Source organism: Dendrobates tinctorius, unplaced genomic scaffold, assembly GCF_039654945.1.
Source record: "Dendrobates tinctorius isolate UK_male_01 unplaced genomic scaffold, ASM3965494v1 ptg000046l, whole genome shotgun sequence".
NCBI classification, from domain to species: domain Eukaryota; kingdom Metazoa; phylum Chordata; class Amphibia; order Anura; family Dendrobatidae; genus Dendrobates; species Dendrobates tinctorius.
In genome coordinates this window covers 43,795,439-43,823,192 of record NW_027361714.1, presented here as the reverse complement: position 1 = coordinate 43,823,192, position 27,754 = coordinate 43,795,439, and the positions used below count along the sequence as shown (strand labels likewise).

Genomic DNA, 27,754 nt, shown 5'->3' with positions numbered 1-27,754 from the left:
GTTGGTCGCAGTTATTTTGGCTAAAGGTTGTGCAACCAAGTATTAGGCTGAGGGTGCCAATACTTTTGTCTGGCCCATTTTTGGAGTTTTGTGTGAAATGATCAATGTTTTGCTTTTTGCTTCATTCTCTTGTGTTTTTTCATTTAAGACAAATTAAATGAAGATAATACCAAAGAATCTGTGTTTGCAATCATTTTCAGGAAGAAACTGAGTATTATCTGACAAAATTGCAGGGGTGTCAATACTTTTGGCCACAACTGTATGTGTGTATGTCCGGGATTGTTATCTACACCATCGCAGCTACAGCCACAAAATTTGGCACAGTCACACGTTTGGACGTCTGTGTTGTGAGGCGAAATTTTAACCCCGCGCATTCCAATTCACCAAACAAATTTGCCCATATCTACATAATGGGGGAAAAAGTGTGTGTGTGTATCAAGCCCAGTCCCTCATTATGATGTCATAATGGTTGCCATGGCGACGCTTATGTCATCATAGGTTGCAAGCCCCGCCGCTCATTATGATATAATGGTTGACTATGGGATGGAGCATGTGTGATGGGTATATGGGCACTGGACTATGGGATGGAGGATATGTATGATGGGTATATGGGCAAGGGACTATGGGATGGAGGATGTGTGATGGGTGTATGGGCACTGGACTGTGGGATGGAAGATATGTATGATGAGTATATGGGCAAGGGACTATGGGATGGAGGATGTGTGATGGGTGTGTGGGCACTGGACTATGGGATGGCGGATATGTATGATGGGTATATGGGCACGGGACTATGGGATGGAGGATATGTATGATGGGTATATGGGCAAGGGACTATGGGATGGAGGATGTGTGATGGGTGTATGGGCACTGGACTGTGAGATGGAAGATATGTATGACGAGTATATGGGCATGGGACTATGGGATGGAGGATGTGTGATGGGTGTGTGGGCACTGGACTATGGGATGGCGGATATGTATGATGGGTATATGGGCACGGGACTATGGGATGGAGGATATGTATGATGGGTATATGGGCAAGGGACTATGGGATGGAGGATGTGTGATGGGTGTATGGGCACTGGACTGTGAGATGGAAGATATGTATGACGAGTATATGGGCAAGGGACTATGGGATGGAGGATGTGTGATGGGTGTGTGGGCACTGGACTATGGGATGGCGGATATGTATGATGGGTATATGGGCACGGGACTATGGGATGGAGGATATGTATGATGGGTATATGGGCAAGGGACTATGGGATGGAGGATGTGTGATGGGTGTATGGGCACTGGACTGTGAGATGGAAGATATGTATGACGAGTATATGGGCATGGGACTATGAGATGAAGGATGTGTGATGGGTATATGGGCACTCAACTATGGGATGGCGAATTATGTATGATGGGTATATGGGCATGGGACTATGGGATGGAGGATGTGTGATGGGTATATGGGCATGGGAGTATGGGATGGAGGATGTGTGATGGGTATATGGGCACTCGACTATGGGATGGAGGATATGTATGATGGGTATATGGGCACGGCCCTATGGGATCGTGGATATGTATGATGGGTATATGGGCACGGGACTATGGGATGGAGGATACTTATAATTTGCTATATCTAACCACAGTTAGTTACTATGCCCGGGCAGCGCCGGGCTCTTCAGCTAGTTGTAAGTAAACAGCATCACGCAGCCTAATAAGTGGCATTGTTGAATTCAGTGTCTCAGCTGCTACATTATTATTATTAATTTATTTATAAAGCGCCATTGGTTCCATGGTGCTGTACATGAGAAGGGGTTACATACAAATTACAGATATCACAGTAACCAAACTAACAATCACAGACTGATACAGAGGGGAAAGAGGACCCTACCCTTTCGGGCTTACATTCTACAGGATGGTAGGGAAGGAGACAGTAGGTTGGGGGGTTGCAGCAGCTCCAGTGATGGTGAAGTGGTAGCTGCAGTAGTGGTGAGGAGGCAGGGGAGATCCATTGCAGGCTGTAAGCTTTCCTGAAGAGATGGGTTGTCAGGTTCCGTCTGAAGGATCTGAGAGTGGTTGATAGTCGGACGTTTTGGGGCAAAGAATTCCAGAGGATGGGGGCTATTCGGGAGAAGTCTTGGAGGTGGTTGGGTGAGGAGCGAATAAGTGTGGATGAGAGAAGGAGGTCTTGGGAGGACCGGAGATTATGTGAGTGAAGATATCGGGAGATTAGTTCAGAGATATGGAGGAGACAGGTTATAGATGGCCTTGTAGGTCAGTATTAGTAATTTGAATTGGATACGCTGAGGGAATGGGAGCAAGGGAAGAGATTTGCAGAGAGGAGTAGCGAGGAGAGAGATGAATTAGTCGGGCAGCTGAGTTAAGGATGGACTGGAGAGATGCGAGGGTGTTAGCAGGGAGGCCATAGAAAAGGATTTTGCAGTAATTGAGGCGGGAGATGATGAGGGCATGCACAAGCATTTTAGTAGATTGAGGGTTGAGGAAGGGACGGATTCTGGAAATATTTTTGAGCTGGAGGTGACAGGAGGTGGAGAGAGCTTGGATGTGCGGTTTGAAGGACAGGGCAGAGTCAAAGGTTACTCCGAGGCAGCGGACCTCCGGTACGGGGGAAAGAGTGATGTTGTCAATTGTTATAGATAGGTCGAGTAAGGAAGATCTGTGAGATGGGGGAAAGATGATCAGTTCAGGTTTGTCCACAATGAGTTTGAGGGAGAAGGAGTAGAATATGGCTGCTAGACACTCCGGGATTCTGGAGAGCAGAGAGGTGACGTCTGGGCCAGAGAGGTAGATCTGAGTATCATCGGCATAAAGGTGGTACTGGTATCCGTGGGACTTTGAGTTGCCCCAGGCCTAATGTATAGATTGAGAAGAGTAAGGGTCCTAGAACAGAGCCTTGGGGGACTCCCAACAGAGAGAGGGTGGGATGAGGGAGGTAGTGTGGGAGTGGGAGATGCTGAATGTGCGGTTGGAAAGGTTTGAGGAGATCCAGGATAGGACGAGGTCTTTGATGTTAAAGGAGGAGAGGATCTGTAGTAGGAGGCAGTGGTCAACTGTGTTGAAAGCAGAGGACAGGTCTAGAAGGAGGAGTATAAAGTATTGTCCGTTAGTTTTGGCTGTAAGTAGGTAAGTTTTTTTTTAAATCAGATAATTTTTATTAGAAGTTTTTGGAAATGACAGGCATGTACAACTTACAACATGTTATCAAACATCCCCTTCCCCCATAACCCCCCCCTCCCTTTGTCCGATGGCATGGACTGGTACATAGCGAATAGACCAATTATAACACATAACCAAATCGCTTGAGAAAAGGCAGAAACCAACCCATAGTAGACCACCTCCAAAGCCCACCCACTAATCCAGAAGATTCGAGGCAACCAGGCTGGGAATCTTCAACCACCCCTCCCATATTTTCCCAAAAATATGCGGCACACCTCTCCTAAGATACAGACTTTTCCCTATATAATATATGGTTCAACCTATTAATATATTCTTTTCTTGAGGGGATTTTGTCAGAAATCCAGTGATAAGCTATCAACTTTCGGGCCACATATAACATTCTGGCCACAGCAATTTTAAGATATTGGTCCCCTCCCACCTCATCAACATAACCCAGAACACAAATCATGGGGTCCCTGGAAATATCCTGTCCCGTGACCAAGTGTATAAGGCCAAGCACCACGATCCAAAATATCTGCTGGCAAGAACATGTCCACATCATGTGTAAAATGTCCGCATTATCTATTGTACACTTGGGGCACCTTGAGTCCGACGGCAACCCTCTATTGAACAACCATTCGGGAGACCTATATGTCCTGTAGAGGACATATAGCTGAGACAGGCGTCCAGGCTCACTAAGAGACAATCTGGGAATCATCTGTAGAATCGAGTCCCACTGTTCCACTGATATCGTACCCAGCTGTTGTTCCCACTTTATCAGTGCGCCAATAGGATGTTTTGACAGGACCTGTCCAAGTAAACCACCATACACCATTGAAATTAGTCCTCTGGTGGACCCTTGCATACCGAGCCTATGAATAAGGACGTCATGGTGTATGGTTAGGTCAACTTTTTTGCTCTGCACCATATACGCGTGACGCAGATGCAAATATTGATAAAACATAGAGCGTTGGAGGGGAAATTCCCGTCCCAGTTGCTTGAAAGTTTTAAAAACCCCTCCCTCCACCAGCTGCGACACCCACCATATGCCAATCCGCCTCCAGTGAGCAAAGCCTCTGAGCGTTTTCATACATGGCAAATGTTGATTGTCCCATATGGGGGAGTACTTTGTAAGACCGCGTATTCCTCTCAGCTGCCTCAGCTTATCCCATACTCTCACCATCAGAAGCACCGTAGGAAACCTAAATGCAAAGGATCGAAATCTACCCGACTCCAGACTCGACACCAGTGATCCCCGTCCCACTAGAAATTGAAGGATCTTCCGACCTCCCACCAAATCCGCCAACTCGCCCTCCATCCCTCCTGCTACATGTTGGCACTGGGAAGACAAAAAATAAAGCCATGGGTTGGGCAATGCAAGTCCCCCCTCATCCTTAGGTTTTTGCAGGTGTTCAAGTTTAATTCTCGCGCCTTGTCTCAGCCAAACAAGCTCTCTAAAAATCATGTTAATTTTATGAAACCTGTTCTGAGGAAGCCAGACAGGGGAATTATGAAGGACATATAAGAGTTGCGGCATAACTACCATCTTCAACAGGTTCACTCTTCCCACTACGGAGAGGTGTAACTTTGCCCAGGCATTAACCTTCTGTTTGAACCTGTCCAACAACGGGACAAGATTTAAACTCTCATAATCTGTCAACTTATTGGATATTTTTATGCCCAAATATTGAAGGGACGTTGCAACCGGCACACCTACCACATCGCAGGAGCTTGAGTCCAGTGGGAGGAGCGCAGACTTCTCCCAGTTAATAACCAGACCCGAGACCTCCCCAAACGCCCCAAGAAGTGTCATCGTTTTTTGTAATGATCTGTCCGCGTCCGCTAAAAATAACAGGTCGTCCGCATATAATGCTACCTTCTCCTCATGCTCCCCATATTGAAATCCCTCTATGCCAGCATCCGATCTTATCCTTGAGGCCAACGGCTCCACCGCGATAGCAAACAGCAGCGGGGATAAAGGGCATCCCTGCCTTGTTCCTCTATGAAGTGAAAAGGGGTCAGACAACTGACCATTAGCCCTCAGCCGAGCACTCGGCTCCGAGTACAAGAGCTTAACCCAGCCAATAAAGCCCGGGCCAAAACCCATACAGTGTAGCGTCGCCCATAGATAGTCCCATTCCACACTATCAAATGCCTTAGCGGCGTCTAGAGACAGAACCACCCTCTTCCCGGCATTATCAGGCCTCACCTGCATATTCAGATATAATCTAATATTCATAGCCGTCGATTTGTTGGGCATAAACCCCGTCTGGTCAGGGTGTATTAACACAGCTACTACCTTCGACAGTCGAATGGCCAGGACCTTCGCTAAAAGTTTAATGTCTAGCGTCAACAGGGAGATGGGCCTATACGACGCAGGCAGAGTTGGGTCCTTGTCCTTTTTCAACAGCACGGCAATGACAGCTTCTCGCATAGACGGTGGAAGAACACCCCGTTCCAGACTATCATTAAACACTGTCAATAGAGCAGGGAGCAATACCGTTCTATACCGCTTGTATACCTCAGCTGGCAACCCATCTACCCCAGGAGCCTTACCATTGGACATGGTTCCCAGAGCCTCCTCCAACTCGTCCAGACCTAGAGGTCTATCTAGAGAGCGTCTGTCCTCAGGGGTCAACCTTGGGAGATTAGCAGCCTCCAAAAAGGAAAACAACATCCTCTGTCGGGGCCCTAGCATGTGAGGAATACAAGTCCGCATAAAAAATCTCTAGAATTTTCAAAATCCCCGGTGCGTCAGTGATCAGTCGCCCATTCACATCCTGAAGACCCGCTATAGCCGCCGACCCTCTCTGTGCCGATGTCACGACAAAGCAAATGCCCCACACTTTCCGCACTCTCAAAATACTGAGTAGATTGAAACAGCCGTTTTTGCGCCGCCACCTCCAAGGTCTGTTTGGTCACCTTTGAATGCGCCTCCCCCAATCGCTTCCGAGTGGCAGGTGTGCTCTGCGCCGCAAGGGCCCTTTCCGCATCCTCCAGCTCCCGAAATATAAGTTGTGATTTTGCCCTAGAGGCGGTCTTTATTTTAGAAATCTCTCGTATGAACATTCCCCTTAAGTATGCCTTTAAGGCCTCCCAGACGATCCCAACAGAGGCCGAGCCTCTATTAAGATTAAGGTATTCCTGCAACTCAGGGACAAAGCCACCACTCCGATCGACTAGCTGCAACCAAAACGGGTTAAGGCGCCAGAGAGGTCTATCATTCCTCCCGTTCCCACCCCCCGAAAGCATGACTGAAACAGGCGAATGATCAGATACCGTCCGCGCCAAATATTTAACCTCTAAGGTTTTACCCAGCATAAGATCATTACCCAGGGCCAGATCAATGCGAGACAGGGAAGAGTGAGTAGAGGAGAAGCACGAGAATTGATGGACACCAGGGTTACGGCATCTCCACAAGTCGGTCAAAGCTACCTCCCGCACGAGAATCCCAAATGGCGTAAGATTACCCTGCAGCCTCAGAGGCTCATGGCTACCCCTGTCCCAATGTGAATCCAGAATATTATTAAAATCTCCCACCACCAAATGCGGAACCCCCGGAAAATCTCTCAGAACGGCCAGAACTTTATAGAGAACTTTACTGCTATGCCTTATACAGGTACATATATAGACGTCAACACCAGTGGAATGGAAAAGATTGTACTAGATAAAAGGACGAATTGCCCCTCTGTGTCCACCACCACTCGGTGGCACTCAAATTGAGTCCTGGAGTGAATCAATATACTAACCCCCCTAGAGTATTGGGAATGAGTAGAGTGAAAGCCCGCCTGTACCCATCTCTTATCCAGGATTCCCAGCGTCTCCTGTGTGAGATGCGTCTCCTGCAAACAAACAACCGCCGGCTTCTGGTCCGCTATGAAGGAGAATATGGCCTGTCGTTTTACTGGCGACTTGAACCCCCTGATATTCCAACTAAGTATCTTAAGATCAGCCATTATCGCACCATAGCATATTGCCTACCATCTTCCCCCCGGCCGAACCATAGCCAATATTAAAATGTACAAGCATGCCAAAGGACATTTTGAACCCAATCCCTCCCCCCTCCCCCCAAAAAACACACTCCAACAATTCCTTGGACTGAACCAAGGGTGCAACAAGTAAGGGTACTGCCGAACCCTTCCACCCCATTCAGCAGGCGCTTCAATTCCTGTTCACTACCCGCATTTGACAGGATACAACCCCACAGCACTATACATTGTCCCTTATCCGTATTCAGATTAAGGCCCCACAAGGACCACAAATTCTTAAACCAGCATATAACAGAATAATAAAAGGAGAAATAGAAATATAACTTGTTAGGCAGTCCATTGCATCAGGACCGCAGACTCCAACCGCTCCATAACAGCTAAGCAAGTCGAGAAACCATCAGCCACAGTCCTGTTCCTCCCTCTCCTTCCTCAATTGTCGCTCATTAAGGTCCAACCAATCCACAGCTTCTCTGGGGTCCAGAAAAAAGAGGCTTTTATTCCAGGCCTCAACTCGCAGTCTAGCCGGGAAAAACGTGGAGTACTTGACGCCACAGGCTCTCAGACGCTTCTTGATGTCTATGAACTTCGCCCTCATCTTCTGAACTTCCGGCGAAAAGTCCGGGTAAAAGGAGACTCTGGATCCCTCCATTGTAAGGTCAGGGTGTTCTCTCGAGTATCTGAGGATAGCGTCTCTGTCCCTGTAGTGAAGGATTTTAGCCAGCACAGGTCTTGGTGGATGACCAGGGGGGGGGGGGGCGAGCCGGGACTCTGTGAGCCCTTTCCACTGCATACAGGTGTGTTAGATTGTCCTCAACTACTGTTTCTTTAAGCCATGTTTCAATGAAGGCAGTAGGATTCTTTCCCTCACAGCGCTCTGGCATGCCCACAATACGAACATTATTCCATCTGGATCTATTTTCAAGGTCATCAGTTTTAGCCCAGACAGCTGCCATATCCTTCTTGAGCTCTGTACAATGCTGTCCCGAGTCAGAGGTAGAATTCTCCACAGCACCCATACGCTTTTCCAGCTGACTTGTTCTGTCTCTAACACTGTGCAGGTCATGTCGCACAGTCTGCATGGACTCCTGCAGAAAGCCCAGTTGTGTCAGGACATGTGAGATCGCAGTCCCACAGTGCACCACTGCCAGCATAACATCTTTGTTGGTGGGCTCGTCTGGAACTTGCAATTGCGAGGCTGTGAGGTGCTGTTTATTTCTTTCCACCAGATCACTCCAGCTAGGCTCAGCTCCCTTCCCCCCCTGCTCTCTGGCATGGGCAGCCTCCTCCTCCTCCCCCATTCCCGGGCTCATGTCCTCTGCCACAGTCTCCTGGTCTATATCAGAGTCCTGGAGAGACTCCTGTTCTGCCTCAGCCGTGCGGGCAAAGCGCTGCAGCCTGGCCGCCACTGCCCTGTTTCTAGCCGCGCTGTCTTCTGCGGCCTCATCCAAAGCGCGCGCTGAGGAGGCGGCGCCATCTTGGCTCCCTGCTCTGGCCTCTCCTGCCACCCTTCTCTGACCTCTTTTCCCCATATCCAGGGGTGAAGCGGCAATCTCCGGTGCCCCGCGGTGTCCACCGACTTCGGTGCAGCCTCCAGGGGTTAAATTAGCCGTGCTGTGGGGACGAAACGGCTGAATAAAGCAGGAATATGCAGGAGCTCTGCGGGCACACGTCCTCCTCACATGCCGCTCAGGCCACGCCCGTAAGTAGGTAAGTTAGATGAGAGGTGGAAGGAAAGTTCAGCGTGAACATGCTGTTCCAGGAGTTTGGAAGCAAATGTGAGCAGCGATATTGGGCAATAGCTGGACATAACTGTTGGGTTGAGGGTTGGCTTTTTAAGGATAGGCGTGATTGTGGCATGTTTGAAAGCAGAAGGGAAGGTACCAGAAGTTAGTGATAGGTTGAAGAGGTGGGTTAGGGATGGGATAACAGTGGTGGTGATGTTGGGGAGGAGGTGGGATGGGATGGAGTCAAGTGCACAAGTGGTGAGGTGTGATTTGGAGAGAAGATGAGCAAGCTCCTCTTTAGTGATGTTGGATAAGGAGGTTATGGGGTTTGGGCATTGGTCTGGTATACAGAGGGGCTGTGGTGGTTGAGCAATGAAGACATTATGCTGACTTCAGACTACATAGCAAAAACCTGATGACAGCTTCCCTTTAAAGCATCCTATTACCGCTGTGTAAACCTGTTTAAAGGGAATCTGTCACCCCATTTTTGGCCTATAAGCTGCAGCCACCGCCATCAGGGGCTTATTTACAGCATTCTGTAATGCTGTAGATAAGCCCCCGATGAAACCTGAAAGATAAGAAAAAAGAGTTAGATTATACTCACCCTGGCGTTCGGTCTGGTGGGTGTGGAACAACTGAATAGACTGTTAGCTGCTTTTTTCTTGCCATAGTACAAATTCTAATAGTCTATTCAGTAGGACTATCAGCTGTGTATCCACCAGTCTTCTGCACAACACAACTGATGGTCCCAACCCCATTTATAATGCAAGAAAATCCCACTAATTAAACCTGACAGGGCACACCTGTGACGTGAAAACCATTTCCGGTTACTACCTCTTGAAGCTCATCAAGAGAATGCCAAGTGTGTGCAAAGCAGTAATCAAAGCAAAAGGTGGCTACTTTCAAGAACCTAGAATATAAGACATACAGTATTTTCATTTGTTTCACACTTTTTTGTTAACCCCTTAATGTCCAATGACGGACACAGTCCATCATTGGACTTCTCCTCTGCTTTGATGAGGGCTCCGGCGCTGAGCCCGTATCAAAGCCGGGACATGTCAGCTGTTTTGAACAGCTGACATGTGCTCGCAATAGGCGCAGGTGGAATAGCGATTGAATGGAGGCTATTGAAGCATGACAAAATTAAAAAGTATTTTAAAAAATATGAAAAAAATAAAAAAAAATATAAAAGTTCAAATCACCCCCCTTTCGCCCTATTCAAAATAAAGCAATAAAAAAAAAATACACATACACATTTTTGGTATCGCCGCGTTCAGAATCACCCGATCTATCAATAAAAAAAAGCATTAACCCGATCGCTAAACGGTGTAGCGAGAGAAAAGATCAAAACCCCAGAATTACGTTTTTTTTTCTCTGTGACAATGCATTAAAATGCAATAATGGGTCATCAAAAGAACGTGTCTACATAAAAGTGGTATCATTAAAAATGTCAGATCGGCACGCAAAAAATAAGCCCTCACCCAACCCCAGATCACGAAAAATGGAGACGCTACGGGTCTCGGAAAATGGTGGGGTTTTTTTTGTTTTTTTAGCAAACTTTGGATTTTTTTTTCACCACTTAGATAAAAAAGAACCTAGACATGTTTGGTGTCTATGAACTCGTAATGACCTGGCGAATCATAATGGTGGGTCAGTTTTAGCATTTAGTGAACTTAGCAAAAAAGCCAAGCAAAAAACAAGTGTGGGATTGCACTTTTTTTGCAATTTCACTGCACTTGGAATTTTTTTCCCGTTTTGTAGTACACGACTTGGTAAAATCAATGGTGTTGTTCAAAAGTACAACTCGTCTCGCAAAAAATAAACTCTCACATGGCCATATTGACGGAAAAATAAAAAAGTTATGGCTCTGGGAAGAAAAGGAGCGGAAAATGAAAATAACCCCTGTCCTTAAGGGAGTTAATTATATAATTCCACATGTGTTAATTCATAGTTTTGATGCCTTCAGAGTGAATCTACAATTTTCATAGTCATGAAAATAAAGAAAATTCTTTGAATGAGAAGGTGTGTCCAAACTTTTGGTCTGTACTGTATGTGTCACAGAGATGGTTGCTCTCTGTGATGTAATTCAGAGTATGTTTTCTCCAGTGCAAGAAAGCACTAAGAGGTTTGTTTGTTGCACCTTGGTCTGAGTTGCGGGTAGCTATGAGAGATGGGTGGGTCTGGCTACCCACATACCTCACCTCTGGGTGTGGTTACAGCCTACTTAATGGAGGCTATTGTTTGTCATATGGTCTGTGTGTTGGGAGGGAGAAGGCCTGCTGTATTGGCTCCAGACCAAGCCTGAGAACTGGACACTAACCCAGCCTGTGTGCCCACAGGCCTGAGGGAGCAGAGCCCTGCTAAGGACATTTTGTGTTGTGTTTTACCTGATCTAAAGGCTGTTTATTTTCTGTTTTGCTTCTGGGGTTTATGAAGCAATAAACCCCCAATGAACTTTTAAAGGAACGTACCTCCTGTTTTTCTCCCGCCGCATCCGAGTGAGTAAAACCCCTACAGCGCGCTCTATAGCTAAAAACTCGTAAGTGCTGCGCTCCTTACCTTGGATACCAGCCAATGCTGATAAACCGCTGCATTGGCTGGTAACCTAGGCAATGACAATAAAACAAAATTAAAAATCCTTCTGTTTTTGAGAATAGGGAGGTTTTTAATAAAAAGTAATGTGCAAAGTTGGTTATTTGTGTCAGTGGTGTGACACTTGGACGACACTTTGATCAAAGTTTGATCGACATTATTGGTCCTTTTTTTCGTGCATGGAAAAATCGGATGTGTGAATGAGCCCTAAAGTGTCTCATAGCACTGAACAGCAAACTTGGGCAAGATCAAAATTTGTCAGTCTCAAACCTTTTGGCCATGCAAGCACGTATAGTACATTTATGCTGTATTAGCTGTACAGTCCAACACTTTGGAAAGCATGGCTATGACTATGGGGAATGTGCACTGCAATATTGTAATGCAAGACAATTCGCTTTTCCTGTTGTATATATTTGCCATCTTCTACTCCTTTGGATCCACACCAGCTTTTACTGTGATCTGCAGACTTGAATCTTGAATCCAACTGGCTCACATTGCTTTTAAACAGTGTCTGTTCTATCTGCACATATGCTGTGAAGGGTTACGCTTATGTTCGAAACGCGTAGGAGGTTTTTTGTTTTGTTTTTTGCACGTCATTATTGCCATTATGTAGTTTTATGTGAATTAAGTTTCAACTAATAGATGATAAAAACTTAGACTTGATATGTCTAACCAGTCTTGCACCAGATTTATCAAACCGCATGAACCACTGTGATAAACTGCCGCCTTTCATGGATTATCTAAGAAGTAGATCTATTGATAAATCTGCCCCAATATGCTGAGATGCAATGCAGGCTATGAGCAAGTAGGACATAGACCGTTAGGTCACGTGTGGAATAGGTGAAGGTGCAGCTTCTATTTCCCAGTTGTTCATTTGCAGAGTTAGGAGGAGTTTCTCCAGATGAACTTTACAGTCCAAATTCCAGAGTAATGTACGGTATCTGTTTTCTATAGCTTGGGACAGAACAGAACGGTCCTGTTATCATGGAAACGAAAAAGACTTTTCTGCAGCTACAAAATTGCATTGGTGGCAAATTTGTCCCAAGTAAATCCTACATGAATTCATATGATCCTTCTACAGGCGAAGTCTACTGCAAAGTGCCTGATAGTGACGAGGAGGAGGTGAGCAGACCGACCAGAAATCTATTTCATGTCTCTTTAAAGTGATAAATCCTTACATACCAGCAAATACACTAGGAATAAACTGTCATTATGTTTAAGTGCCCTCTTCTGCCATCTGTAGATCATGCATAATTATATTTTGTTAACTTTCCTAACTCCATGCACATCAAGTCAACTCCACGGACCATGTGTGAACAGATTATTTAATAGGTATATCCCTTATGTTTTTATAGAACCATAATATTTCATAGCTTGTTGCAGTTCATATGCCAAGTGACAACCATCCATTGATAAACTTGTTTGTCCTGTTACACACAGAATAGGACTAGTTCATACAAAGATCATCAGGTGGGCCTAGCTTCTTCTCTATGGCCCCTGACGTGAAAGCCAGTGGAGTTGTTCACTTGCTGCTAGAACCTGTTTTTTGAGATTATCAAATAATCATTTAGACCTCATTAATGAATTTTCTGTGCAATGATAACCATATAGAATGTCAAGTAATAAAATTTCATAAGCTATTATTGCTAGCTGGAAGGGGTGTGCGCACCTTATTGTATGATTCAGGGGCAGACATTCCATTGGTGCAACCTGTGTGGACCACAAGGGCTAAGGGGGCCCGCTTCTACCTCCTAAGCAGGTGGAATTGTACGTTATTATGAGATATTAGACTGCAAAGGGCAGTTCTCTTCTGTCTGTATCCGTCAGTGGTATGGTTGAATGTCATTTACGATTCTCAGGTATTACAAGACCACCGTTTCACAAGCTGAAATTACACATTCTCCAATTAGGAAGCAAAAAAAAGTGGCTGACCCAATGATTACTAATGTAAAGGTATTGTCAGGATTTTTATCCTGGTCATGGATGTTTGATCAGTGAGGGTCCAATCTCCAGGCTCTTGCGAGTGTGGCTTCCTCGACAATGTTTAGGGTAGCACTGAAGCTTATCTGTAGGAGTGTCTGTGACTGGTAATGTATTTGATCTCATTCATGTGAATGCACAGAAGACCCAATGTGACAACACACAATGAAGGGGTTGTTGTACCCAAAAAAGTACACCGCACTTTATTTTTATAGATATAACGGCGTCATATTCCACAGCGCTTTATACACATATCAATGTCTTGATTGAGGCTCAAAATCTAAGCTCCTTATTGACTGGATTCATGAAGAATTGCATTTTGTTTGCCAGTCTTACAGCGGGGCATGCAGGAGAAAGATGTGATAAGTTCATTAAGAGGTGCATGTCACTCAATATGGTGCATCTTCTCAGGAATGTGCACCTCTTTGTGCCTCACTTGAGCTGGAGTAATATTTCTGCTGTAAGAAACGCTGCCGCTTACTGACTTGACGGGCAGGTGTAAACACACCTCATTCCGCCCCTGCTTTTCCCCAGGTCCACCCATTTTGTCGAAATGGCTTGAAACTGGGGAGAAAAATTACAAAAGTCACAATTTTTTTCACAACTTCTTGCAGCTTATCAGAAAATTTTATGCTGGTTTTCTGGCAAAAATACTTAAAAGTATTGGATTCTCAGTCTTTGGGCTCTTAACCTGTTAAAAAATAAAAAATTGGTCCAGTGTTGTTCCTGAAAATTCAGACAAGTGTCATGCAAGTACAATGCGATTTTTATCACCTGTCATCCGAATGACTTGCGAATGCAATCCATATACAATACGATTTTAGCAATGGCTTTTACATAGAATAGTTATGTCATTTAAAGATAGTTTTCAAAGGAAATATATATATATATATATATATATATATATTTTTATATATATATATATATATATATATATACATATACAGCTCTGGCAAAAATTGAGACCACTGCACAGTTTTATAAAAACCAGCTTCTATACATGCCTGACAGCCATTCCATTCCAGTGTCAGTTGAATTCCAACCAGAGTACACCTCATTCTACTTTAATGTGCTTCTGATTAGGTGATCACCTGAACCAAATCTTATTTAACGAAAGAAAGTATAAAAAAAAACCCTCCTGTGGTGTTCGCAATCCTCTTGTATTAGGACAAGCTGGATGGCAAAACAAGTGATAGTAGTATCCTAAAAGTAATAAAAATTAAAAATTAACTTTTAACCATGCCAAAAGAGTTGAAAAGGAAAGTCTTGAGTGAGGGAAAGAAGGTCTCAATTCTGGCTTTACTAGCATAGGGATACAGTGAGCATCATGTTGCCTCCATCCATAAAATTTCTAAAACGGCAGTCCATTACAACAAGGTCAAGCAGCAGACATGGAGACAACAAAGCTACAGACCGGCAGAGGGCGAAAACGACTCTCTACTGACCGTGATGACCGTCATCTTATTCGAATGTCACTCAGCAACCGCTGGATGACATCAAGTGACCTACAAAAGGAATGGCAGCTGGGGTGAAGTGCACGGCAAGAACAGTTCGTAACAGGCTCCTAGAGGCAGGGCTCAAGTCATGTAAAACTGGAAAAAAGCAATTAATGAGAAGCAATGGAGAGCCAGGCTGAAGTTTGCCAAAGACCATAAGGATTGGACCATAGAGGACTGGAGTAAGGTAATCGTCTCTGATGAGTCTAATTTTCATCTTTGCCCAACACCTGGTTGTCTAATGGTTAGACAGAGACCTGGAGAGGCGTATAAACCACAGTGTCTTGCACCCACTGTGAAATTTGGTGGAGGATCGGTGATGATCTGGGGATGTTTCAGCAATGCTGGAATTGGGCAGGTTAATCTTTACAAAGGACATATGAATCAAGCCGCATACAAGGTTATCCTGGAAAAACAGTTGATTCCTTCTGCTCAGGCAATGTTCCTCAACTCTGAGGATTGTTTTTTTCCAGCAGGACAATGAACCATGCGACACAGCTAGGTCAATGAATTTGTGGATGGAGGACCACCACATCAAATCTCTGTCATGGCCAGCCCAATCTCCAGACTTGAACCCCATTGAAAATCTCTGGAATGTAATCAACAGGAAGATGGATATTTACAAGCCATCAAGCAAAGAACTGCTTACATTTTTTGCACCAGAAGTGGCATAAGGTCACCCAAAAGCAGTGTGAAAGACTGGTAGAAAGCATGCCAAGACACATGAAAGCTGTGATTTAAAATCATGGTTATTCCTCAATATATTGATTTCTGAACGCTTCCTGAGTTAAAACATTAGTATTGTTGTTTCTAAATTATTATAAACTTGTTTTCTTAGCATTATTTGAGGACTGCAAGCACTGCATTTTTTGTTGTTCTGACCATTTCTCATTTTCTGAAAATAAATACAAAATTTAGTGCTTGGAAATTCGAAGACATGTTGTCAGTAGCTTATAGAAGGAAAGAGCAATTTACATTTTACTCAAAAAATATACCTATAAAGAGATTAATCAGACGAACTGAAAATTTTGCAGTGGTCTCCTAATGTTTGCAAGCGCTGTATGTGTGTGTGTGTGTGTGTGTGTATATATATATATATATATATATATATATATATATATACACAGTATACGGTGTATATATACATATACAGAGAGAGATATAGATTAGATAGATACAGTGGGGAAAATAATTTAATCAGCCACCAATTGTGCAAGTTCTCCCACTTAGGGTACCGTTACACCTAGCGATGCACCAGCGATCCCGACTAGCGATATGACACGGTCAGGATCGCTGGTGCATCGCTAGGTGGTCGCTAGTGAGCTGCCACACAGGCAGATCTCACCAGCGACATCGCAGGGGTCGGGGATTGCTACTTATCAGACGCGGCGATCCTGCGTCCTCCCGCCCGGCTCCACGCGTCGCTCGTCGGCGCCACAGGAAGCCCAGCAGGAAGTGGCCGATGAGGAATGGTCCAGGACCTTCTCGCGTGATCAGCGATAACCAGCGGGGGAGCCAGTCGGAGGTAAGTATCACATGTAGCGATATCGCTAGCAATATCCCTGCAACGTCACAAAATCGGTGACTTTACAGCGATATTGCTAGCAATATCGCAGTGTGTAACGGGGGCTTTAAAAAGAAGAGAGAGGCCTTTAAATCTTGCCAAATCAGACAAGGTGATTTTCTGGATTTGGTTACTCATTCTAAAGCCCCAGTTACACACTGTGATATCGCTAGCAATATCGCTGTAAAGTCACCGATTTTGTGATGTAGCAGCGATATCGCTGCATGTGATACTTACCTCCGACCGGCTCCCCCGCTGGTTATCGTTGATCGCGCGAGAAGCTCCTGGACTATTCCTCGTCGGCCACTTCCTGCTGCGCTTCCTGTGGCGCCGATGAGTGACGCGTGGAGCCGGGCGGGAGGACGCAGGATCGCCGCGTCTGACAGGTAAGTAGCGATCCCCGTCCCCAGCGATGTCGCTAGTGAGATCTGCCTGTGTGGCAGCTCACTAGCGACCACCTAGCGATGCACCAGCGATCCTGACCGCGTCATATCGCTGGTCGGGATCGCTGGTGCATCGCTAGGTGTAACGGTACCCTAACTCTCAGAGTTGTGGTCTGCCTATGATGTTAATTACAGGCCTCTCTCATCTTTTTAAATGGGAAAACTTGCATAATTGGTGGCTGACTAAGCCCTTTTTTTCCCCCACTGTAGATACTGATCAGATATAAGTATGTGAGATGTATATTCAGTGCTTGCATGTGTAGCTAAATGTACATGTATTTAATTAATAAATATCTGAAAAACATGGCGTGGGATACCCTGTAATTTTATTAACCAGCAGAGGGAAAGCAGACCGCTGGGGGCTGATGCTTATAGTCTGAGAAGGGGGTAATAGACATAGAGCTTCCCAGGCTATTAATATAAACTCACAGCTGTATACTTAGCCTTTACTGATTATCAAAATGGGAGAACCCCCCAAAAAAGACGTAGGGGCTCCCTTTAATTAATAACCAGCAAATGTTAGGTAGACAGCTGCAGGCTGATATTAAGAGGCTAGGAAGCGGTCATGAAGATTGCCCCCCCAAACTAAAAACATCAGCACTCAGCCACCCCTGAGAATTCACATTCCATAAGATGGATCAATTCTGGAGCTTTGCTCTTCCCACTTGCCCTGATGCGTTGTCAAGTGGGGTAATAGTATCGGGGTTGATGTCAGCTTTGCATTGGCAGCTGACATCAAGTCCAAGGGTTAGTAATGGAGTGGCGTCTATTAGATGCCCCCATTACTAACCCCACAGTCATATTGTAAATAAACACCATGAATTAGTCCTTTATTTGAAATAGACACTGACAATTTTTTTTCTTTAAAAATAAAAAAGCAAATTTATACTCACTTTGACACCTAATCCATGGAAGCCCATGTCACCTGTAAAAGAATTAGAATAATAAACAACCATATCCCTCACCTGTCCCCTACGTGAATATAATCCTTCTGATGCTCACGTCCCCTGTAAAACAGTAAAAGGGAAAAACATTCCTTACCTTTCAGACGAGAAGATAATCCATTTGTCCTTTGACGAGACATGCTCTGCTACATTTACTTAGCACGCTGAACTCTGGCATGAGGCGAGCGTTCAGTGTGCCAGCCAGCAGAGACAGTGAGCTGCACGTGATAGCGCAGCTCAGTGCCTCGTGGTGACGAGAGAAAATTGAGCGGCGTTCAGAACTCTACATCACACTGGCATCAGTGTGAGCGCCGTAGGAAAGTTCTCATGCGTATGACAGTGAGGTGAATGGAGTTCATTGGGTTTGAAATTCGCTCAACTTTCTCACTTCATCGCGAGGCACTGAGCTACGCTAGAACACGTAGCTCTGTCTCTGCTGGCTGGCATGCTGAATGCTCGCATCATGCCAGCGTTCAGCGCGTCAAGTAGATGTAGCAAAGCTGAACTCGTCAAGAGACAAATGGATTATTATTTTCCTGTTGGAGAGGCGAGGAATATGGTTATTTTTATTACTCTTTTACAGGGTATGTGGGCATTGCAGAATTATATTCACATCAGGGACAGGTGAGGGATATGGTTGTTTATTATTTTTAATTCTTTTAGAAGTCAAGTGGTCCTCAGTGTATTAGGCGTCAAGATGAGTATAACTTTTTTTTTTTTGTTTATAGAAAGCATTGTCAGTGTCTTTATTTCAAATAAAGGACTTTATTCAGGGTGTTTGTGTATTACCCCCTTGCCAGGCTATAAACATCAGCCCCCAGCTGTCCGCTTTCCCTCTGCTGGTTAATAAAATTAACCAGACACCATAAGGATACAGCCTTCCCAAAACCTGTCCGATAGCAAATGCACAAGCAGGATGCAGCAGCCCCCCCACTGATAAAGGCAAGGGCGGCACAGGTGCAAACTACTGATAAAAACAGCTACCCACACACCTAGCAAATTATGGAGGGGTTGACTGCCTAGTAGAAAAATTGCACACAAATAGGGCTTGAGTAGAACGCCAGTCACACAGGTACGTGTGATGAAAAGTGTCTGGCTAACAGCCTATTGATGATGCCCATAGCGGGCTAACCCCTCCATAATTTTCTAGATGTGTCGGTGGCTGTTTTTATCAATAGTTTGCAACTGTGCTGCCCTTGCCTTTACCAGTAGGGGCCTGCGGCATCCTGCTAGTGCATTTGTTATCGGATATGTTTTGGGAAGGCTGTATCCTTATGGTCTGTGTTTTTTTTGTATTTTTCTGTTAGCTGTTTTTGAAATTAGTGGTAGGACTCGCAAGCATGAGGACCCTTGAAGTTGGGATGGGTACTGGGGCGTTTGTCTTTGTGGGGAGCATATACAGTACATAGTGCTGGGCAGCCCGCCTGCTAATACTATGGGCGTCATCAATAGGCTGTTAGCCAGACACTGCATCACTGGTACCTGTGTGACTGGTGTTCTTCTCAAGCCCTATTTGTGTGCAATTTTTCTACTAAGGGTACTGTCACACTTAGCGATGTACCAGCGGTCCCGACCAGCGATATGACGCTGTCAGGATCGCTGGTACATCGCTAAGTGGTCGCGAGTGAGCTGCCACACAGGCAGATCTCACTAGCGACATCGCTGGGGTCGGGGGTCGCTACTTACCTGTCACACGAGGCGATCCTGCGTCCTCCCGCCCGGCTCCACGCGTCACTCGTCGTCACAGCAGGAAGCGCCGCAGGAAACTGACGACGAGAAATGGTCCAGGCCGTTCTCGCGCGATCAGCGATAACCAGCGGGGGAGCCGGTCGTATGTAAGTATCAGACACAGCGATATCGCTAGCAATATTGCTTTAACGTCACTAGTTATAGCGATATTGCTAGTGATATCTCTTAGTGTGACAGGCCCTTAAGTATCCAACCCCTCCATAATTTGCTAGGTGTGTGGGTGGCTGTTTTTATCAGTAGTTTGCTCTTGTGCTGCCTTTGCCTTTATCAGTGGGGGCCTGCTGCATCCTGCTAGTGCCTTTGTTATCGGACAGGTTTTGGGAAAGCTATATCCTTATGGTATGTGTTTTTTTTAAATTTTTCTATGTTAGCTGTTAATAAAATTAACACCTTTTTTCAGATATTTAGTTATTAAAAATATGCACAGTAAGCTACACAAGCACTGTACTAATTATGTCACTGACTTCTATCTATTCTATGTATGTATATATACAGTGAAGGAAATAATAATTTGATCCCTTGCTGATTTTGTAAGATCACCCGCTGACAAAGATATGGACAGTCTATAATTTTAAGGGTAGATTTAATTTTAACATTGAGAGAGAAAATATCAAAAATAACATCCAGAAAATCATATTGTATAAATTCTATAAATTTATTTGCATTTTGCAGTGAGAAATAAGTATTTGATCCCCTCCCCTACGAACCATTAAGAGTTCTGGCTCCTACAGACCAGTTGGACGTTCCTAATCAACTTGTTACCTGCATTAAAGACAGATGTCTTACATAGTCACCTAAACCCCAAAGTCATTATTTCATTTAATTACCTGCTTGAGATCTAGTGTGATGTTTCCACAATCAGTGATGGTTTGGGGAGCCATGTCATCTGCTGGTGTAGGTCCACTTTGTTTTATTAAGATCAAAGTCAATGCAGCCTTCTACCAACTACTGCCCAATAACTTGCCTTACAACAACCTGGAAACTCCTGTCTGGCATCATAGCCACCAAGCTACAGAACCATATGAACCAGTACATGAATCCAGCTCAGAAAGGCATTGTGACTAACACAGAGGCTCTAAGAAACAGCTCCTAGTAGATAGAGCAGTTGCTCAAGATCCAGACAGACCAATCTCAGCACAGCCTGGATTGACTACAGGAAAGCCTATGACTCAATGCCACACATATGGATCTGTGAATGCTTGGCTCTATACAATGTCAACAGCAAAGTAAGAACCTTCCTCAGAAACTCAATGGGGATATGGAGAACAACACTGGAAGTCAACTCAAGGCAACTAGCACAAGTGACCATCAAATGCGGCATGTACCAAGGTGATGCACTGTCCCCATTGCTATTCTGCAAAGGCTTGAACCCACTCAGTCAGATAATTACAGTCTGGCTATGGATACAAGTTCAAGAGTAGAAGCACCATAAGCCACCTCCTGTATATGGATAACATCAAGCTGTATGCTATAAATGAACGAATCATCAGTTCACTGATCTACAGCGAAGACATCGGGATGTCCTTCGGACTGGAGAAGTGCGGGCGGTTGGTAATGAAGAGAGGCAAGGTAATCAAGACTGATGCAGTGGAATTACCAGCAGGGCACACAGCAGATGTACAGACATGCTACAAGTACCTTGGCATCCCACAGGGATACGGTAACCATGATGAGGAGGCAAGGAAAGCAGCAACATCAAAATACCATCAAAGGGTTAGACAGGTCCTGAAGAGCCAGCTCAATGGGAAGAATAAAATCCACACCATCAATACATATGCCCTGCCAGTTATCAGATACCCTGCTGGCATAGTGTGCTTGCCAAAAGAAGAGATGGAAGCTGCAGATATGAAGAATCGAAAGCTCCTCACAATGCATGGAGATATCCACCCTAAGTCTAGCACCCAAAGATTATATACCAACAGAAAGGAAGGTGGTCGAGGCTTGATAAGCAAACAAGCCACCATCATGGATGAAACAAGAAGTATCCAGGAATACATCAGATAAATGGCACCAATAGATGAGATGTTGAGAGAGCCTAAAGGTACTGTCACACTAAGCGGTATCGCTAGCAATATCGCTATAACTTGTGACATTATAACGATATTGCTAGCGTTATCGCTGTGTCTGATACTTACCTACGACCCGCTCCCCCGCTGGTTATCGCTGATCGCGCGAGAACGTCCTGGACTGTTTCTCGTCGTCAGCTTCCTGTGGAGAGACGAGCATGGAGCCGGGCGAGAGGACGCAGGATCGCCTAGTGTGACAGGTGAGTAGCGACCCCCGTCCCCAGCGATGTCACTGGTGAGATCTGCCTGTGTGGCAGCTCACTAGCGACCACTTAGCGATGTACCAGCGATCCTGACCGCGTCATGTTGCTGGTTGGGATCGCTGGTACATCGCTAAATGTGACAGTACCTTTAGGCAGCAACAACAGCAGATCTGGAAGGAAGAACAGGACCATGAAGCGCCATGGCAAGCCGAGGCGTGGGATGTACCATTGACAGATAATGGAGGTGGCTCACATGGAAAAATCCTACCAATGGCTGGAAAAATCTGGACTCCGAGACAGCACAGAGGCACTAATCATAGTGGCACAAGAGCAAGCACTAAGTACTAGATCCATAGAAGCAGGAATGTACTGCACAAGACAAGACCTAATGTGCAGACTATGCAAAGAAACCTCAGAAACAGTCCAACACATAGTGGCAGGATGCAAAATGCAAGCAGGAACGACATCTGCACAGCATATGGGCTAAGTCCCCCTAAGTCCAGGTGAGAGTATCCAGAGAAAGTGGTGGAGAATGAAAGGGCTAAAATCCTGTGGGACTTCAAGATCCAGACGGATAAGCAGGTGTTGGCTAACCAACCAGATATTGTGATAGTAGACAAGGATCAGAAGACAATGATAATGTGGCAGTGCCAAGTGACAGCAACATCAGAAAGAAGGAATATGAGAGGGCCTCAAAGGAGAACTGGAGAAGATGTGGAAGGTGAAGGCAACAGTGATTCCAGTGTTGATAGGAGCACTTGGATCAGTGACCCCTAAGTTGGGAAAATGGCTACAACAGATCCCAGGAGCAACATCTGAACTCTCTGTCCAGAAAAGCGCAATGCTGGGAGCAACTAAAATCCGGCGCAGAACCCTCAAACTCCCAGGCTTCTGTTAGAGGACTCGAGAATGAGAAAGGACAAAAAAGAGACCATCCCCATTGGGGGTTGAGGAGGAAGTTTATATTCTATCTATTCTAATTTGAGTCACATGATTTTACTGTATGCGGCTGATGAAATGTCGGGTTTTCAAGGAGATGGGTGCGTAAAAATCAGATGGCACACTCATGGTCCACGAAGGGATTGCCCACACCTGTCCATGAAATAGCCTTGGAGTCAATTGTCGAATTACTTTTGGTCCCTTTAAAAACAGGGTGGCACATGTTAAGGAGCTGAAACTCCTAAACCCTTCATCCAATTTTAATGTGGATACCCTCAAATGAAAGCTGAAAGTCTGAACTTCAACTGCATCTGAATTGTTTTGTTTAAAATTCATTGTGATAATGTCTAGAACCAAAATTAGAAAAATGTTGTCTCTGTCCAAATATATATGGACCTAACTGTATGAGGACTATTGCAGCATGCTGCAAATTTTTTCTCAGTCCAATCTGAGCTGAGAAAAAAAAATCGCAGATGAGCAAGGACTCATAGAATAACATTAGTCAGAGTAAAATCTGATTTTTTTTTCTGATTGTACTCTTCAGTTTTTCTTGCAAATGAGTATGAGCCCTTTAGGAAGAAATTGGATTAGCCAAAGGAAACCCATACAAACTCATTGCATATGTTGTACACAATGGAATTTGAACCAAGGACCCCAGCGACACAAAGCAACAGTGCTATCCACCGTACTTCCCAGAAATGTTTCACTGGGTATCTGAGGTCAGACTCTCCGCTGATCAAAAATTGATGACCTATTCTTATAAAATCTGTAATTATAGGATTTATTATTATTATTGTTTAATTTTTTTAATTTTTGAGTACCATTGATTAAATAAATGGTGCTGTGCATGAGAAGTTGGTTCTGTATATACAAATATAAATTACAATTAACAAACTAACCATGACAGACTGGTATAGAGGGGAGAGGGGCCAGCCCATGCAAGATAACAATCTATGAGTACAGGATAATGGGGACGAAGACAGCAGGTTGGGGGGATTGGGGCAGCTTTGGTGGTGGAGAGGTGGGTTATTGCAGGCTGTAAGCTTTCTTGAAGTGATAGGTTTTCAAGCACCATCTCAAAGTTCCGGATGTGCAGGATATTCGGAAGTGTGGGTGCACAGAATATCAGAGGATCGGGATACTCAGGAGAAGTCTTGGAGGCAATTGGGTGAGGAACGTACGAGTGTGGAGGAGAGAAGGGTGTCTTGGGAGGACCAGAGATTATGTGTGGGGAGATAAGTTTGGAGATATATGCAGGAGACAGATTATAGACTGCTTTATAGGTCAATGTCAGTAGTTTGAACTGGATACGTTGGGGAATTGGGAGCCAATAAAAGAATTTGCAGAGGGGAGAAGTCGATTAGTCGGGCAGCAGAATTAAGGATGGACTGGAGAAGTACGAGAGTCTTAACAGGGAGGCCACAGAGGAGGATGTTGCGATAGTAGAGGTGGGAGATAATGAGGGCATGCACGAACACGATTCTAGGAAATAAGCTGCCAATAACATATGGGTAATTCATCCCGAACAGGTTGCTGCTGCTGTCAATGCTGCCAAGGCTGCTTTTCCCTTCTGGTCTTCTTGGAGCCCCCAGGACAGATCAAGAGTTATGAATAAGCTAGCAGACCTTATTGAAAACCAATTGGAAGAGTTTGCACAAGCAGAATCTAAAGACCAAGGTGACAGATGTTTTTACTGTATAGACATTCTGGTTTTAATAACTAGAGTTGAGCGATACCAGCCGATACTTGAAAATATCGGATCGGAATGGATCGGCCGATCTTAAAAAAAAGTATCGGTATCGCCGATTCCGATACCGGGAACCAATGCAAGTCAATGGGGCCAAAATATCGGAATTAAAAAAAAACCTTTCTTTCCTTGTAGGTTAATTCTACATGAAGAAAAACAACTAAGAATAATGTAGAATGTATTGTGGGAGGTGGAGGAGACATTAAAGCCATAGAGGTTTAGCCCAATCAAATGGAATAGCAGGAATTAAACTTTTTTTTTTAAAGATGTTAGGAGTTACAAAGATATTGACTATGTTAGCCTCATTTATATTTTGCCAGACATGTATGTCTTCTTCTTCTACTTCCTTTTTTTACATTCTTCTTCTTCTTCTTCTACTTCCTTTTTTTACATTCTTCTTCTTCTTCTTCTACTTCCTTTTTTTACATTCTTCTTCTTATTCCTTTTTTTACATTCTTCTTCTTCTTCTTCTACTTCCTTTTTTTACATTCTTCTTCTTCTTCTTCTTCTTCTTCTTCTTCTTCTTCTTCTTCTTCTTCTTCTTCTTCTTCTTCTTCTTCTTCTTCTTCTTCTTCTTCTTCCTTTTCTTACATTCTTCATATTCTTCTTATTCAACAATTATTATTCTACATATTCAGCTTCTTCATCTTCTTCCTATTCTTCTTCATCATATTCTTGTTTGTGTCAGGCATTCCTGTAGTTGTTATCTAGAAAAGTTAGAAGTTTACACCTTCCGTTCTGCCTGTCACAAAAGATTTACAACAGGATTTGTCCGCGTTCAGTTTGGCCTGCAGAAGCAGGCCTTTTCCAGGGGCACCACGAGGAGGAACGGACTCACCCCCATACACTGCTTAGTCTTCTTCTGCTTATAAATAAGATAATATCATTTGCTCAGAGTATTAGTCTTATGCTTAATGTTCTTCTGCTTTGTTTTTTTTATGCTTCTTTGTCTTCTCTCTCTTGTTGTTCTGCATCTTGGTGGTTGTCTTCCTGTTCTTTGTCCTCTTGAACCAGCTGACGGTACTGGCACCCGGAGGGGCAGCAGAAGGAACAAGAGCCAATGGCACTACCGAGGACCAGCTGACGGTGCTGGAACCCGGTTACTAAGCAGGAGGTACCTGTGCTACAAAGCACTACCAAGGACCAGCAGACGTTGCCGGAACTCGGATACCGAGATGGAGGCACCTAGGCCAAACGCTCTGACGAGAACCAGCTGACGGTGCTGGAACCCGGAGGGGTAGCATAAGCTGCAAGAGCAAATGGAAATAGCGAGGACCAGCTGACAGTGCTGGCACCCGGAGGGGCAGCAGAAGGAATAAGAGCCAATGGCACAACCGAGGACCAGCTGACGGTGCTGGAACCCGGTTACTAAGCAGGAGGTACCTGTGCTACAAAGCACTACCAAGGACCAGCAGACGTTGCCGGAACTCGGATACCGAGATGGAGGCACCTAGGCCAAAGGCTCTGACGAGAACCAGCTGTCGGTGCTGGAACCCGGAGGGGTAGCATAAGCTGCAAGAGCAAATGGAAATAGCGAGGACCAGCTGACAGTGCTGGCACCCGGAGGGGCAGCAGAAGGAATAAGAGCCAATGGCACAACCGAGGACCAGCTGACGGTGCTGGAACCCGGTTACTAAGCAGGAGGTACCTGTGCTACAAAGCACTACCAAGGACCAGCAGACGTTGCTGGAACTCGGATACCGAGATGGAGGCACCTAGGCCAAAGGCTCTGATGAGAACCAGCTGACGGTGCTGGAACCCGGAGGGGTATCAGAAGTTACCCCTGAAAAGCAAAGTTGGCATGCCGCAAGCTGGCCGCAGTTACCGAATCACACAGTCCTACAGGGGGTGCTTGTCCTACTGGCACTATGGAACAAACCTTTCTTACCAGAACCCGCAGTCCACATAGGAAGCACCTAAACTGCTGGCACCCTAGCCTCGGCTAACCCAACCGCAACACGACATGGCAACTTGGGGTGGCAAACTGACATTGACACTTCCCGGAAACAGCAGGCAGGGCTGGAACCAAGCTGGGCAGGAGGGAGTACCCGTGCCAAAGTCAGTTATGAGCAGCAACTGGCGATGTTGGAGCCCAGGACAAGCACTTAGCAGGCTGAGGCCTGATGTGCTGTCAATTGGGAGGCAGCAGGACAGATTGCCATCAAAACAGCAGGGGAACAGCTGACGTTACTGAACCCCACAAACACAGGAGCTAGTGTTTTACTCTGTGAAGACGGCACTTCCGAGCAACAACTGGCTGTGTTGAAGCCCAGGGACAAGCACGGAGCAGGCTTAGGCTGCATTGAAGAAATTTTAAGATCGGTTGTAGACTACTAATTTGAACCAAGCTCCACTTAGGCCTGTGGATTCACTGATTTTCGTATTTCCCCTGTCCTCCAACCCCGCCAGTTACAGCTCCGAAGTGGCGTCTGCACAATCCACACTTGTTCCTGTGTTACAGGTGTTCAGTCCGGTCAGTTAATCCCCTGATGTGTGTCCGGCAATGTCGCCTGCTCTGTCCACATTCCGATAATGGGAATGTGGACAGAGCAGGCGACATTGCCGGACACACATCAGGGGATTAACTGATCGGACTGAACACCTGTAACACAGGAACAAGTGTGGATTGTGCAGACGCCACTTCGGAGCTGTAACTGGCAGGGTTGGAGGACAGGGGAAATACGAGAGACAGTGGAGCCACAGGCCTAATTGGAGCACGGTTAAAAATCAGTAGTGGTACGACTGTGTAGGCAGCAGGAGACTTTGCCATCCACACAGCAGGGGATCAGCTGACATTACTGAACCCCACTGAGACACGGGAGCAAGTATCTCTTTCCGTGTGGACGGCACTTCCGAACTACAACTGGCTGTGTTGAAGCCCAGGAAATAGGAGGGTGTAGGCAGAGGCCTACTGTATTTTGAATGAGTTTACAGCAGGAGAGACTGCCATCCACAAAGCAGGGGATCAGCTGACGTTACTGAACCCCACTGAGACACGGGAGCAAGTATCTCTTTCCGTGTGGACGGCACTTCCGAACTACAACTGGCTGTGTTGAAGCCCAGGAAATAGGAGGGTGTAGGCAGAGGCCTACTGTATTTTGAATGAGTTTACAGCAGGAGAGACTGCCATCCACACAGCAGGGGATCAGCTGA

The 27,754-nt window shown here is 45.3% G+C and overlaps 1 protein-coding gene across 1 annotated transcript in view; it reads left to right on the top strand.

Moving 5' to 3' along the window:
• The first annotated feature begins 12,392 nt into the window (after positions 1–12,392).
• The window catches only part of ALDH8A1 (aldehyde dehydrogenase 8 family member A1), a 56,232-nt gene continuing 40,870 nt past the window's right edge, over positions 12,393–27,754 (top strand). Inside the window, exons 1-2 of the mRNA XM_073575850.1 lie at positions 12,393–12,592; positions 24,384–24,531. Of these exons, the coding sequence (XP_073431951.1) occupies positions 12,455–12,592; positions 24,384–24,531 (286 nt within the window). The 5' untranslated portion in view covers positions 12,393–12,454. The remainder of the gene's footprint in view (positions 12,593–24,383; positions 24,532–27,754) is intronic.